The sequence below is a fragment of the Gadus chalcogrammus genome, chromosome 3, assembly GCF_026213295.1.
Source record: "Gadus chalcogrammus isolate NIFS_2021 chromosome 3, NIFS_Gcha_1.0, whole genome shotgun sequence".
NCBI classification, from domain to species: domain Eukaryota; kingdom Metazoa; phylum Chordata; class Actinopteri; order Gadiformes; family Gadidae; genus Gadus; species Gadus chalcogrammus.
In genome coordinates, this window is record NC_079414.1 from 23,884,496 (window position 1) to 23,899,065 (window position 14,570).

Below are 14,570 nucleotides of genomic sequence, written 5' to 3' on the forward strand. Positions count from 1 at the left end.
GGGCACTATTAACATGCACCTTATCATAGGCCCACATCTTCCCTGCTGCTCCCGTCACACCCATGGCAACAGTCTCAATAACAGTCCTATTGCATATCATATCATAAAAGTGCACCTGCCCAACACAAACATCAGGAGACAATACCGGGACATCCACAAATAACCCCCCTAAAAATAGCACCATCTGAATTTCACTGTCAAAGAGGTTCTCGAGAGATGTTACTGTTTTTAACTTTAAACAGAGTCGTATGCGCCTGTAGTCGTGTTGGAAGCGTGTCAATGATGTCCTTCCGATGGGGGACATTGTGCTTTGACCCGTCCACAGCTGCTAGCCGTCGGACAGCTGCAATCTACGAGGGCAACATCAGTTATGATGTGCGCGCTAAACACACTATTTAGCTAGATTTGGATAGGGTTGCAAATGTTGACTCGTCAGAACAGCCCAAGTATAACGGGAGAAACATTATGACGCCGGACGTCAGTGCTCATGTCCGCGTGTGCGTGAAATATGTAGGAGGGGGCGTAGTAGTACGCACAAACCATGGACCTAACTCTCGCGAGAACTGACAGGACGAAATTTGAAAACAGGCGGCAGTCGGTAGCAGCAAAACAGTGAATCAACAGGGGGAAAACATCTAATAGGATATCCCACCAGGTACATGTATACAAACTATTTTTTGTATTGTTGCGACTCCGGATAAATATTTTACAAACTAGATCTGTTAACATAAAATTGTGAGGTTACCGCAAGTTTTGCGTGTTTGTTGTTGTGGGATATGGGTAACGGTGATGCTAGCTAACGCTGAAGTGACCCATCGAGATGTGACTCCTATTCTTGACAATAACAAAGAAACGCGTTTGCGTGTGTACATTACAATTCGCATGTACTGTTGGTTAACCTCTTCCGTGTACACAATTCCCCCCGTGAAGAAAGATGACGGCCGACAGCGAGATGGAGATAAAGGAGGCCTTCAACAGAGCCCAGAAGGGCCACAACAACAAGGCCAAGTTGGTGGCCGTCCTGAAGAATCGCTACAACACGGTAGGACGTTTTCCCTCAGATGCTAACAGTTACTGTGCTTTCTTTACAAAACTACACTTTCATGTTTCATTGTCATGGTTGTGCGAGGTTGCTTATTGGCGCTGGATCCTTGGTGTTGTTGAGCAGCTAAAGAAATACTCAACCTTACAAATCGCATCTACCTCTTAACCTTAACCTCTTCAGTGTGGTTAACCTATTTCCTTAGCAGCTAGAGAATCAAAGCAGAAACAACAAAGAGGACCAAATAGTAACAGATAAATAAAACGTAAAATAAAACTACAAAAGTTTAAATTTTTCTATAAATCTGCATGTGTCATTCCTGATTGGATGTCAGACTTGATTCTTCATGGTAAAGAACCTGATCACAATCACTGCCTATCCACAGTTGGAGGACAAGACGTTGTTCCATGAAAAGTTCATCCACTACCTAAAGTACGCCATGATCGTGTACAAAAGGGAGCCCGCTGTGGAAAATGTCATCGAGTTTGTCGCCAAGTTTGCCTCAAGCTTCCAGTCTTCTTCTAAAAACGACAAAGAGGGGGAGCAGCAGCAGGAGGAGGAAGAGGAAGACGAGGAGGAGGAGGATGACCATCCTTTTCTCACCTTCATCTTTAACTTCCTGTTGGAGGTACACATGCTTGTTGTTGTGGTTGACCCTGCACACGTCACTCAATCTATGACTTCTAATATCTTTGTGTGTGTGTGTCTATGGGTTGTTGATGCTCCATCTGTCTCTTCTCTGTGGTCTGTCTACCCCTTCACCCATCCATACCCTGCCCTTTGCCCCGGCTTCCCTCTCAGTCCCACAAGGCCAACAGCCACGCGGTGCGTTTCCGTGTGTGCCAGCTGATCAACAAGCTGCTGGGCAGCATGTCGGAGAACGCCCAGATCGACGACGACCTGTTTGACAACCTCCACCAGGCCATGCTGATCCGCGTCACCGACAAGTTCCCCAACGTGAGGATCCAGGCCGCCTTGGCCATGACCCGGCTGCAGCAGCCCCAGGACCCAGACTGCCCCACCGTCAGTGGTGAGGAAACCCCTGGACATTACTATTAGTTATGTTATTTGTTATATTTATTTTTTACTAATTAGTTGGCTTTTCGGGATTGCTCATTGAACAATGTAATATATCGGAAACAGAAAGCAATGTATGGCTCCTCTCCAGCTCCTGCTGCAGAGCGAATTCAAATCGCCGGGAGAACGGCCTGGGGGTACCCAGTCTAACACCGTAATCTATCTAAACTATAACCGCATTTCACATTAATCGCATCGTTTGCTGCGTTACCAACGTTGTCTATGCTGACTTAGGGTGCGGGATGTTCAATATCAATAAGGTCGAGTTCATAAGGCTAACATTATCTTTTCTGAGTCAACAATAATTTTGGGCAGGTGTGTTTGAGCACACATTGGTAAACCTCAGATGTCGCCGACCGTACTCTTCACTGTCTCAAATATCCCGCTGCTTCGGGTTTTCCTTTGTGGGCGCGTTGAGAGGAGGAGGAGGAGGTGGTGACTGTCAGTGCGCGTGCATTTATCAGTGATACGCGGGTTGATCCAATAAGTGGTAGTGTATACCCGCGCACCATTGGCATGTATGCGCGCTTGTCTCTGTGTGCGTATGTGAACGAGAATGACGGAGAAAGAGTGCTCTGCGGAGATGAATGAACGGAACGATATTTATAGTTTAAAATCCCCCCAAAAAAATAATGCAGAATCAATTTGTGGCGCTCAGTGTTGTTTCTGTGGCGCTGCGCCACACATTGGTCTGTGAATGGGAAACACTGAAATAATAAAGGCTGGCCAGCCAGTACCTCTTCGTTTACGAGAGTCTTGCTATGGACAAATTCTCTCCCAGCCGTTCGGCTTTTGCAGAGGTGCACAGCCAGTTAGAGCAGACAGAATTTAGGTTTTTTTTTATTCTGAAAGCTCCGCCACCCACCCGGTAGAGGCTTCCACCTTGTGCCTATTAACCTTTTGGTTCAACCAGTTTGGTCTCATGGTGATTCCAACTGGGAGTCCCGATGTCCTAGCTCCCCAGTCATGCCCTCTATACAACTCCTAACTCCGCACACTCACTCGAACTGTTCCCCTCCCCATGCAGCCTACATGCTGATCCTGGACAACGACTCCAACGCGGAGGTGAGGCGCGCGGTGCTGTCGTGCATCGCCATGTCGCCCATCACGCTGGTCAAGGTGCTGAAGCGCACGCGGGACGTCAAGGAGAGCGTCCGCAAGCTGGCCTACCAGGTAACCCACGATGGAGTCGCTCTAACTGGTTGCCCGGTTTTAACTTGACACGCCCAACGTCAGAAGTAGTGAAATGTATGCAAGGATGCACACATGACGACCATCAGGGCTATTGATACGTCTGTCTTTGGCAATCGGCAGGATGTGGGTGAATGCGTGGCCTGGCTTTGTGTTTCAGGTTCTTGCCGATAAGGTGCACGTCAAGGCTCTTAGCATTGCCCAGAGAGTGACTCTATTAGAGGAGGGCCTGCACGACACCTCAGGTACCGTGTGTGCATTACTTGACATCTTAAAACAAAGTGTTGGCTGTTAACGGCTGAGTAGCCCTGATCACAGCAGGATGTAAACCCAGGGCTCTGTGTCTCTGTGTCCCAGAGGCCGTCAGGGAGGCTGTGAAGACCCGGCTCCTGCCCTCCTGGCTCAAGCACCTTGATGGCGACGTTGTGCTGCTGCTGCCCAGGCTGGACGTGGAGAACTGCTCCGAGACGGCCCTGGAAGTGCTCAAGGCCATCTTCACCAACATGCCCGAAGAGGAGATGCTGAAGGACAGGGTGCAGCTCGGCACGAGGTACGGTCCCCAGAAGGGAAGCATGGAGTCCTGTAGGGGTGCAACGGATCACAAAACTCACGGTTCGGATTAGGGGTGTGCACGCGTACACGGTTAGTAAATCATAACCGTTTAGGAAAAATCAGTAAACGAAAAAGAAAAAAAATAATCACCGCGCAAAATAATCATTGTTTCAATGGGAATCGCGACGGTCCATACTTTCAAGTTTACATATTTGTAATTCATAATTTGTCCCAGCGTTTATACCACAGATACTCTAGGGTCTAGAGCATATAACCGCATTTTCTGATTACAGTTTAATGAAACAGTAAGATGATAACATCCTAATTAACACCGCAACTGCAAATTAACCACACGGAGATAACCATGGCAACCTGTCAAACCGATGTTCTTTTTGCGATCATACTGCTCGCGCAAAAAATCATTAATTAGTAAAAAAAAACGCTTAACCGTGTACATGAAAAAAAAGGGGTCATGTCACCGTTTACAATTTTTTGTAACCGTTCACACACCTAGTTCGGATCGTGTCACGGTTTTTGAGTCACGGGTCGGATCATTTTCGGATCAACAACAATAAAGATAACAAGACAAATGTGACTTGAAATAAAATCTTCAAATGTGTAAAAACTAAATAAAGTGAAAAATGTGTAATAATCCTGCTTCCTTTAAGCATAGTCAATATTTAAAAAATATTGCAATCTGAGGTATTATTCCTTCTTCCTTTTAACATGGATAGTAAATAATCCCTAACCCGTCATTTACAATTAAGGATGTCTGCATTACCTGGGGAGATTTTAGAGTCTACACTCTCCCACGGCAATGCAGACAAATAAAACAGGACAGTTTCTGTCGTGTTTTATTTGGCATTTTGTAAATCCATTGATTTCGGTTGGAAGACTCATTGCTCAGTGCAAGGGGGGTTGGTTGTAGTCTTTTCACTCGGTTCTAGCCCTACTGCTGATACGGAGAACCGAGCGAAAAGACTACAACCAAACATAACCATTTCTGTTTCAATGGGATTTACGGAACGCCAAATAAAACGCAAAAGAAAGTGAATTTCGCTACGATACTTGATGATGTTGTTTATACCAGAATTGTCCTTTAAACCTGCGCTTATCACGTGAACGCACAACTTTTTTTTTTTATCAGCCTATCCGCGAATCACTTGCGTCCCGAACCGTGAGGGTTGATCCGTATGGATCACGGGTAACCCGTGAACCGTTGCACCACTAGTGTGTGTGTGTGTGTGTGTGTGTGTGTGTGTGTGTGTGTGTGTGTGTGTGTGTGTGTGTGTGTGTGTGTGTGTGTGTGTGTGTGTGTGTGTGTGTGTGTGTGTGTGTGTGTGTGTGTGTGTGTGTGTGTGTTCGTTCTGTGAGAAAGGCCTGACGCAAGCAGTGCACCGACGTGTCTGTTGTCCACAGTAAGCTGATCCCGGGGGACGCTCTGAGCTGCGAGAACGTGATCTACTGGAGGGCTCTGTGTGAGTTCGTCAGGGCCAAGGGGGACGAGGGAGAGGAGATGCTGGAGAAGATCCTGCCAGACGCCGCCACCTATGCCGACTACCTCCAAGGGTGAGACCACGGAGGTCCATGTTGTTGGGGCCCATGGTGTCGGGGCCCATGGTGTCGGGACCTGTGCTAGGGGACACATTTGGGCCCTTTTTAGTTGAATGCAATGGTATTTTTAAGTACAACTCAGCTTTAATGCTGAGCTCTAATAGCTGTGACTCCGCTGAAGGCTAATTTGAGGTCACGCTAATGTGATCGGTGTATGGCTGTGTGCCCTCAGCCAACGTGCACATCCTGGCATTCATTAGCATCCTCTTTAATTAGAAGGCCAGTGATCCATCAGAGAGTCATGCTTGGGATTCTCAGAGAATGTGCGTGTATCTCTGTTATCGCAATGCAGTTTCTCTTTTTAGTACCTCTTGACAGTTTTTTTTCTAATCCGTTTATTTTCACAACAGGATAGTTTGACAATCCACATTCTGATTAAACTGTGTGGGGGCTGGGTGTGTGTGTGTGTGTGTGGCGTCAGCATTATGTCCACAACGTTGCGGGCGGCGATATGTTATTCCCCGGCGACACTGCGGGCCGTGCTGTGACTGACGCGTCCCTGGCCCTGCCGCGCTCTAGGTTCTTGAGGACGGTGCCCGTGCTGTCGGAGGCGCAGAGGGCCGAGTTCACCTCGCTGGAGACGGCCATGAGGAAGGAGTTCATCTCCCAGCAGCTCATCCATCTGGTCGGCTGCCTGGACACTAACGAGGAAGGGGGCAGGTCAGTAGTGGAGGGGTTGCGTCGGTGTGGGGGTCGGGGAGAGACAACCGGAGGATGGAGGGGGAGCAGGGAGGGGCCAGTTGAGAACTGACGGTAACTCAATGATCATTGATCTTGTGTCAACCGGAGGTCAGGAGAGCTAAGGTCATTTGAAACCTTTTTAAATGAATCGATTCAAATCGTAAGAATATGCTTGCGTCGATAATATCACGGAGCATAAATTGCATTTAGGAAACGCCATAAATGCAATCAAACCAAAGGATCCTGCGATGTTGTGTAGCCGTCTGGGCCTGTTAAGTGAACAGCAGCAGCCGCCTCTGATGCTGCCGACTCCCCGCTGTGCAGGAAGCGCGTTCTGGCCGTGCTGCAGGAGTTGCTGTGTCGGCCCCAGACGCCCGCCTCCCTGGTGTCCCTGCTCACGGAGAAACTGCTCAGCCTCATCCCCGATGACAACCGCCGCATACAGATGGTATACGAGCACACCAACGTACACACACACACGCACGTGTGTATGTGTGTTAACTCTGGAGAAACTCCCTTGTTGATTCTCATCCGTCTGATATCTCATCCCAGTCGAGAAACAAAGGAGCAAAACATTTTATTTTCCCTGCTATGATCATTAGTTTACTTGCAAAAATATTTTCCCATCTTTGATATTTTTTTGGCATTGTTCAAGCTCATTATTTTGGATACAGAGAGATGTGAAATTTAGTTTAATTTGAAAACAAAACCAAGGAATATATTACCCAGACTTCCCGTGGGTGATGAATAAATTACACCACATCGTATCGTACTCAGCCCAGTAACCCAATTCTACAAAAAAACAATTGTAGCGTAGACGGTTCAAACAGGGGAATGCACACAGGCCTACCCACCACCGGGTTACCATAACACTGTGCCACACGCGTCGCTTCCATTCCCTGATGCTGACGCTGCGCTCTGCCCCTGGATCCCCAGGTGGCGGAGATCATCTCTGATGTCAGGGAGCCCATCGCCGAGGCCGGCCCGCCCCTGGACGAAGCCCAGGAGCGCCGGAAGCAGATCAAGGTACGGAGAGAGAGGCCCCCCCGGGAGCGGCGGGATTAGCAGGAGAGGCACGGTGGAGCCGTGTTCCTCGGCTGTCGAGGAGGCGTCTGACGTCCTGCTGATAACGCTCGCACTCGGGGGGGAGTGAGAACGTGACGAGAGGGGTGGAGGAGTGTTAGAGTGCCTCAGTGTTAAAGATAAGGCTGAATAATTAAGATGGTGTAACTGCGATTATTTATTTATTTTTTGGCCTCGGCAAAGAGCTAATCAGGAAAGGTTGCGATAATAAACAAGAGAACAATTATAACAGAAATAATGCAATGAAATAGATTTTTATACTGTTTCCAAATGCAGTAGGTGACCTAGAATACAAATGAAATTGCAATCTCGTCATATTATTATCTTGCAGCCCTACAAAGACTACAATTGTATATTCAACCTTTTCAGCTGTATTATTTATCATTTCTAGACCGTTCCCTCATATTCTCCATCCAAGCCGTTGCCGTGCGCATGTACTGCCTCAGAACCTAACCCTTAGCGGTCCCCCGCTGCCTGTGGTGGCGTCTCCTCCACGCCTCCAGCTCGCGGAGGTGAAGGTGCGCATCCTGGAGGCCCGCCAGGCGCTGGACGACTGCATCGCCGCCCAGGAGTTCAGCAACGCCGCCCAGTTCAAGGACTCAATCACGGAGCTGGAGAACCAGCGCAACCTGGTGCTGCAGGAGGCGGCCGAGGGCAGCCAGCCCATCGACCGGGAGGTCCGCACGGAGAAGGCACGCTTACACGCTCGCACGCGCACACACACAGGCTGGGCTCCTGCATGGCGTTCTCTACTTTAACCACCTAGAGGCCGTTGGAGGGGCTAAATGTTAGTCTCTACTTTAACCACCTAGAGGCCTTTAGAGGAACTACACGTGATTCTCTACTCTGACCACCCTGAGGCCGTCAGAGGAACTACGTGTTGGTGTCTCCTGCCTTCGCTTCACTAGAAGGCATAGGCTGGTGCTTGCTTGCAACGTTGATGCAATACTTCCTAGTTCATTATTCTCTCCCTCTCCGGTCTTGCATAATGAAATGCTCTGGGATGAGTGGCTGATGGTGTTTTTTTCCCCTGCTGCTATAGAGCGACCCAGATACTCTCCTGAGGTGTCTGACCATGTGCGCCGAGCTGCTGAAGCAGATGAACATCAAGACCCGCATCGGGCCCACCTTGAGCGCCATCGTGTCTTCTCTGGTAACCCGAGCCCTACGTACCTCCACCATTCTCTCTCTCTTGCTTTCTCTCTCTCTCTCTCTCTCGCGCCCTCTCTCTCGCGCCCTCTCTCTCTCTCGCCCTCTCTCTCTCGCCCTGTCTCTAGCTCACCCTCTTTTACCAATGACACTGAAAACACACCCAACAGTAGCTTTTAATTCACCCCTGAATAACGATGTGTGTAAATGTTTTGAGCAATGAGCTGCTGTGAGACAAACGTGTTGGTCTGGTGCCCCGTGTCTCTGTCTCTAGATCGTACCCTGCATCGCCAACGCTCATCCCGCCGTGCGCAACATGGCGGTGGTGTGTCTGGGCACGAGCGCGCTGCACAGCAAGGAGCTGGCCAAGGCTCACATGGTGCTGCTGTTGCAGGTAAGGCCCCCTCGAGAAGACGAGGAACCTCACTTTTTCAAAGTCAAACTCAAAGTGAGCTTTATTGACAATTCCAACAAATGTACAAAGACAAATAGAAAATGGTACGTAAAAAAAAAAATAATAGTAATTTAAACATATGTAGTGTATATTAATGACTAATAGAGTACAATTGCAAACATTGCATGGCAGGGCTATTGGATGATGTTTAGACTGTTTGTCTTCTGGAGTGTAATCAGTCAGTTACACTGTATGCTGTATGACTGGGTCGAATAATATGGCGAAACTAAAATTGAATTAAACCTTATTAATGATGAACGCCCCTCCCCTGTAGATCGCCCAGCTGGACGAGGTGAAGATCCGTATCAGCGCTCTGCGCTCCATCATCGACCTGCTGCTGCTCTTCAGCTTCCAGCTGCTCTCCGAGAAGCCTGTCACTCAGGCCACGCCGGCCTCCCATTCGCCGGGCGGGCAGGAAGAGGAGGAGCCAACGGAAGAGAAGGGAGACTTGGCGGGGGACACGGCTCAGAGCATTCTGCAGCTGCTGTCTGAGTTTCTCGATGGAGAGGTGTGTGGGCCTTTTTTTTTTTTTGGGTACCTTTTTTATCCAAAAGCAACCTAGAATAAGTGCATCTATCCTGAAGGTTGCTCAAAAAGTATAAGAATCATTTTGAGTTTATAAAATAAGCAAACTGCTTTAGCACTATCTAACAGAGGTGTTGAAGGTGGGGCCACCAACTGCTTGGCTTGTAATGACTGGCCCTGTACTGGCCTGTACTGGGCCTGTACTGGGCCTGTACTGGCCTGTACTGGGCCTGTACTGGCCTGTACTGGCCTGTATTGTGTAAGGTGCGAGTAGGTACTTCAACAATGGTGTCGTCATCTATGACAGCATTGTGTAGCAACTTTCATGTGAGCAGGATCCTCGATAGATCTATGAACAATGTAATCAGTTATTTAGCCTGTAAATGTACAACTCGTATGGAGAGGTATTGGATGGTTGATGCCTTCCCTGGAAGGAAGGGTAGCTCAGTCTGATCCAGAATTAGCTTTAGGGGATGTCTCATCATCCATCATCTACTGAGATGTGTTGGCACTTCACCTCTCCCCCGCCGAGACCTGCAGGGCCTGATGCTATCAGGGCGACAGGCCTTTCCCCAGCCATGAGCCTTTAGATTGGGATCTTATTTCAGACTCCCATCAATACAAGCTGTAGCAGGGTAAACATGAACACACATGACTGGTCGGTCTCTCTCTCTCTCTCTCTCTCTCTCTCTCTCTCTCTCTCTCTCTCTCTCTCTCTCTCTCTCTCTCTCTCTCTCTCTCTCTGTGTCTGTGTCTGTGTCTGTGTCTGTGTCTGTGTCTCCCTCTCTCTGTCTGTCTCTCTCTCTCTCTCTCTGTGTCTCCCTCTCTCTGTGTCTGTCTGTGTCTCCCTCTCTCTGTCTCTGTCTCTCTCTCTCTCCCTTTCTCTTTCTCTTTCACTTTCTCTTTCTCTCCCCCCCCCCCCCCCCCAGGTGTCTGACCTGCGTACGGAGACGGCCCAGGGTCTGGCCAAGCTCATGTACATGGACCGCTTCTCCAGCGCCAAGATGTTCTCCCGCCTGGTGCTGCTGTGGTACAACCCCGTCACCGAGGGCGACACCAGCCTCCGCCACTGCCTGGGCGTCTTCTTCCAGCTCTACGCCCGCGAGAGCCGGTGAGTCACGCACGCCACTCACACAAGTCCAGAAGCATGATGAACGTGATGGAGAGCGCACCCTCTAAACAGCCGTCCCCCCCCTCCCCTGCGTCTCCCAGAGCCCACCAGGAAGTGGTCGGCGAGAGTTTCCTGCCCACGGTGCGGACCCTGATGAACGCGCCGGCCACGTCCCCGCTGGCGGAGGTGGATCCCAGTAACGTGGTGGAGCTGCTGGTGGAGCTGACGCGCCCCGGGACCCTCATCAAGCCCTCCGCGAACCACGAGGTGGGCCTCGCGGAACCACGGCCACGGCCGTCCTACTTAGTTATGTCTGGTCGTCCCAACGAGGTTTCTATACGTAAATACTCTCAGCGACCTGACCTTCCCAGTGTCAGCCCTGAGGTGGTTGTTTTGAGTGGACGGTAAGTAGCGGGCTCTTGCACCGGTACTGGTGTGGGCGGATTGATCCCCTTTGGGCTCTCAGAGCGAGGCGTCCTTACTCGCCCCGCCCTGTTCCTTCATGACTACCTGAAGGCACTTTGGATTCAACCCCTCTCCTCACTAGCCTCCTAACTGTGTGTGTGTGTGTGTGTGTGCGTTAGGTGTGTGTGCACGACAGCATGGCACTACGCGTGTGCGGGGAGATCCTGAAGGACCAAACGGCCCCCGAGGTGCGGCTCTACGCCAAGACCCTGAACAACCTGGAGGTCAGCGCAAACGAGGGCACCCGGCAGGAGCTGCACGCGCTGCTGCTGGAGGTCACCCAGGTAACGCCCGCTAACCAGGTCGCCCGGGTGACGCTCGCTAACCAGGTCGCCCGGGTGACGCCCGCTAACCAGTTCGCCCGGGTGACGCCCGCTAACCAGGTCGCCCGGGTAACGCCAGCTAACCCTCACCCTAATGCCCACTAACCAGGTCAAGCAACACATTGGAAGAGGGATCAGACTTTGGTTATAACGAACCGCTTCAAGAAATGGTTGGATGTAAAAATGTAAAAATTGAATAAACCTCAAACCAATAAATGCTGTATTTGAGCTGGACGTTTATCTGCCTTCATGGTGGTCAATACATCTTTGTACCGACGGCGATTATATTGTTTCACCTTCTTCTGACAAACGTACTTATTGTAAGTCGCTTTGGATAAAAGCGTCTGCTAAATGCCCTTAATGTAAATGTAGGACACTTGCTCGCATGCAGGACACTTTTGTTCTAAGACCAGCAGCACTGCTGAAATACATGGACCGAATTAGCACAGATTGAATGCCTTTGTCCTAAACGACGTCTGTGTGTGTCCGGTGTTCAGGTGGTGAAGGACCGCATCTCGCTCCGTGCCGTAGAGAAGGTGATTGACCGCCTGGTGGACTCCAAGGAGCAGGCCGAGCAGCACACAGAAACAGCCCTCCAGCCCCTAGACATCAACGCTGACGGTACACACACAAAGCTTCAAACGATTTTTTTCAATCGATTTTTTTTTTAGTTTGAAAATATGAAAACATTTATTCAGCATTTCTCTCCAAAAAGTAACCTTTGTAGCTGAGAACTTTGAAATTTCCCCTTAAAAAATGTACACAAAATGTTCCAATCGAAAATGTTCAAATCGAAAAAATAATGTCAAAGTATGTATCCAGCTTTTCTGCAATTTCTATAATCATTTTAATGAATAAAAAAAGCTTTTCAACTAGAATAATCTAAATCGATCAAAATTTGATTAAGCACAAAGCCCTATTTATCTATGACATGCATGATGCTACACAACTCTTTCAGAGAGCAACATAAGCATCTAGCCCTGCTTATCGGCCGTCTGTCAGTTTCCTACTGTAGTGAACTTGATTGCTGAGGTTGTAAATAAACGTTTTCTTTTTATTTCTCACCTAAACAGAGTTTGTAGCAGAAGATCCCTCTAAATCTGTCAAGAAGCCCAAAAGAGGTAAGTCATCTAAATTGAGTTTGCTCATAGTGGTTGTGTGTAAAAAAACTTTTGTAAATCCTGATGCGGGTGTGTGTGTTTGTTAGGGTTGCCCCGGTATACGGTATTACCGGTGTTACCGTTTTTGAGACCAACAAATTCAGTAAAAATTAGTAATATAATTATAATTCAGAAAATTAAAATGTGTAGAATAGGCCGCAGTTCTGCTCTGTGCGGAAGAGAATTGGCGCGCCGAGAATTGACGCGCTTCCTTAAAAGACCGGTAACCATAGCAACGGCGGTAAACAAACCCTGCGAAGCCCAATCCCTGCGTGAGCTCCCCGCGCTACGGCCATCCGGAGGCGCACAGAGCTTTTGGCTGTGATATTATGATAGATACAATTATATTAAACTATTATATATAGAACGTTATAAGACGCCGAGAATTGGCGCGCTGCCAGCCGCTGTCACCGAGTGTGAGAGGAGAGTTGACGGAGAAGATGGCGGTTGACCTAGTTTCAAAGTTAATACAGTTTTTACCGGTAATACCGGTGTTGACACGAGCGTATTACTCAGTGTGAAAATGTCCACACCGCGGCAACCCTAGTGTGTGTGTGGATGTTGGCTGGTTTAAGCAGCCTAATCTGGCCGAGTCAGACGTATAGTGAGGCCGCACACCTGGTATGCAAAGTTCAGGTCAGACGTCACCGCCTACACTCAAGGAGACATCTCCTACATGGCAACATGAAGCACCTGGCCACGTATCATTATCCGCAAACCTTACAAGAAAAACAGCCTCAACAACCCTGAGTACTTTGTCTGGAGGAGGCCATTATAGTCGCCTAGGTGGAGCGAGCGTGGTGCAGCGTCGTCTTTGCTACACTGGAATTGAATTATGTTTCATGTGCCCCCTCCAGGTCAGAAGAAGACCCCGGCCCCCAAATCGGGCAGAAAGGGCAGCCGACGGGCAGAGTCGTCTGAGGAGAGGTGAGTTAAAGGAGGTCTTGTTTGTGTGTGTTTGTGTGTGTAGGATCCACGCAGTGTCCATGTAGGACTTGTCTCTGATTCTCCCCTCGTCTGTGGGGTCACTCAGCGACGGCGAGAACGTGCCCGAGTCGCTTCCCCGGGCCCGGCCCTCTCGCAGGGCGAAGACGGCGGCTCTGGAGAGGTACAAGCTGGACCTGAACCCCCTCATCGACCAGGAGGCCAACACCTCCTAAGCTACACAGCACCCCACTGTACATACATACCGAGGTCCCCGCTGCATTATAACAGCCTTTCTAATGGTTCTTGTTAAACATTGCTTGATGAACACCGGATTCATATTGTGTTTTATATCTTACAATTCCCTTTTAGAGAGATTCAGCAATGTCATTTTATATTTGAATCTGAATAAACTATTTACAACTTTCTACAAATTCATTTTTCATTTGTCCAATTTGTGAAATCACATTAGTGGGAGGCAGCACTTAAAATTCAGACTCCACTGACTGTCAAGAGCCCCAAGAGTTAATTGTACTAGTCTGTTGTCTTCTCTACAGACTGAAATGAACCTGCCAACTACCAACATAAATTACTATGAAATGATTTAAACATTAAATCCGTTCATCCTGTGCTACCTAAAGAAAACGCTGAGGAGAGAGGACGCTGTAAGAGACTGAGCCACACCTCGGATGTCACGTTCAGCGATTGGGAAAACATGCCACAGTGCAACCTTGAAGGAACATTAAATCTGTAGCAGCAGTCCATGACATGAATTATGCAAGCGTTGGCATTGCTCCCCGAACGTCCTTCCATCATTCCCAAACGTCAAAAGTAATTACAAGTCCACCCATCGTGTTTGCATGGAAAGGGAAGGCGTTGGCCCTCTGGAGTGTAGGTGACGGTGTTCCTAATGGCGTTGATAGAATCCAACATTTGATATTCGAGATTGTGTATGCGGTCTACACCTGCACGACCCAAATTACAAAAATATCATTGAAACCCCATTTGAAGGAAAAATCTGGCTGAGAAGTAAATTGACATTTATAGGTGTGACAAATGTTATCGCTGTTGGGAAGAGACTAAACAAATGGGTTCACTTAGTCGCTTGGTGAGGACGATTTTGTTGTGTAATTAAAGCAGCAATGTGTAAGATTAAGCCCCACTCATTTAGCAGGCGGGGGGGACTGAGTGTTCTTTCCTCTATCTGGCTGGGAGGTGA

The 14,570-nt window shown here is 48.8% G+C and overlaps 1 protein-coding gene across 2 annotated transcripts; it reads left to right on the forward strand.

Moving 5' to 3' along the window:
* The first annotated feature begins 527 nt into the window (after positions 1-527).
* Positions 528-13,782, forward strand: ncapg (non-SMC condensin I complex, subunit G). Of its 2 annotated transcripts, none has more exons than XM_056586817.1 (22): positions 528-655; positions 931-1,042; positions 1,428-1,670; positions 1,844-2,072; positions 3,147-3,292; positions 3,471-3,555; positions 3,668-3,860; positions 5,282-5,431; positions 5,996-6,136; positions 6,482-6,605; positions 7,094-7,183; positions 7,744-7,932; positions 8,283-8,393; positions 8,664-8,783; positions 9,118-9,351; positions 10,298-10,479; positions 10,581-10,746; positions 11,064-11,228; positions 11,765-11,888; positions 12,341-12,388; positions 13,285-13,354; positions 13,461-13,782. In XM_056586817.1, exons 2-22 carry the CDS (start codon positions 935-937, stop codon positions 13,585-13,587), a joined length of 3,045 nt encoding a protein of 1,014 aa, XP_056442792.1. In that variant the 5' UTR covers positions 528-655; positions 931-934; the 3' UTR covers positions 13,588-13,782. The 2 variants fall into 2 exon arrangements, with proteins under 2 accessions (XP_056442792.1, XP_056442793.1); XM_056586818.1 differs by having other exon boundaries at positions 7,744-7,917; positions 13,461-13,776.
* Positions 13,783-14,570: the final 788 nt, after the last annotated feature.

What these genes read in the sequence shown, in the direction of transcription:
- ncapg (XM_056586817.1), top strand. Translation starts at nt 935, where the DNA reads ATGACGGCCGACAGCGAGATGGAGATAAAGGAGGCCTTCAACAGAGCC. An exon ending in TCTTTAACTTCCTGTTGGAG is followed by an intron (nt 1,671 to 1,843) that starts GTACACATGCTT and finishes CTTCCCTCTCAG; the next exon opens with TCCCACAAGGCCAACAGCCA. An exon ending in GGGAGGTCCGCACGGAGAAG is followed by an intron (nt 7,933 to 8,282) that starts GCACGCTTACAC and finishes CTGCTGCTATAG; the next exon opens with AGCGACCCAGATACTCTCCT.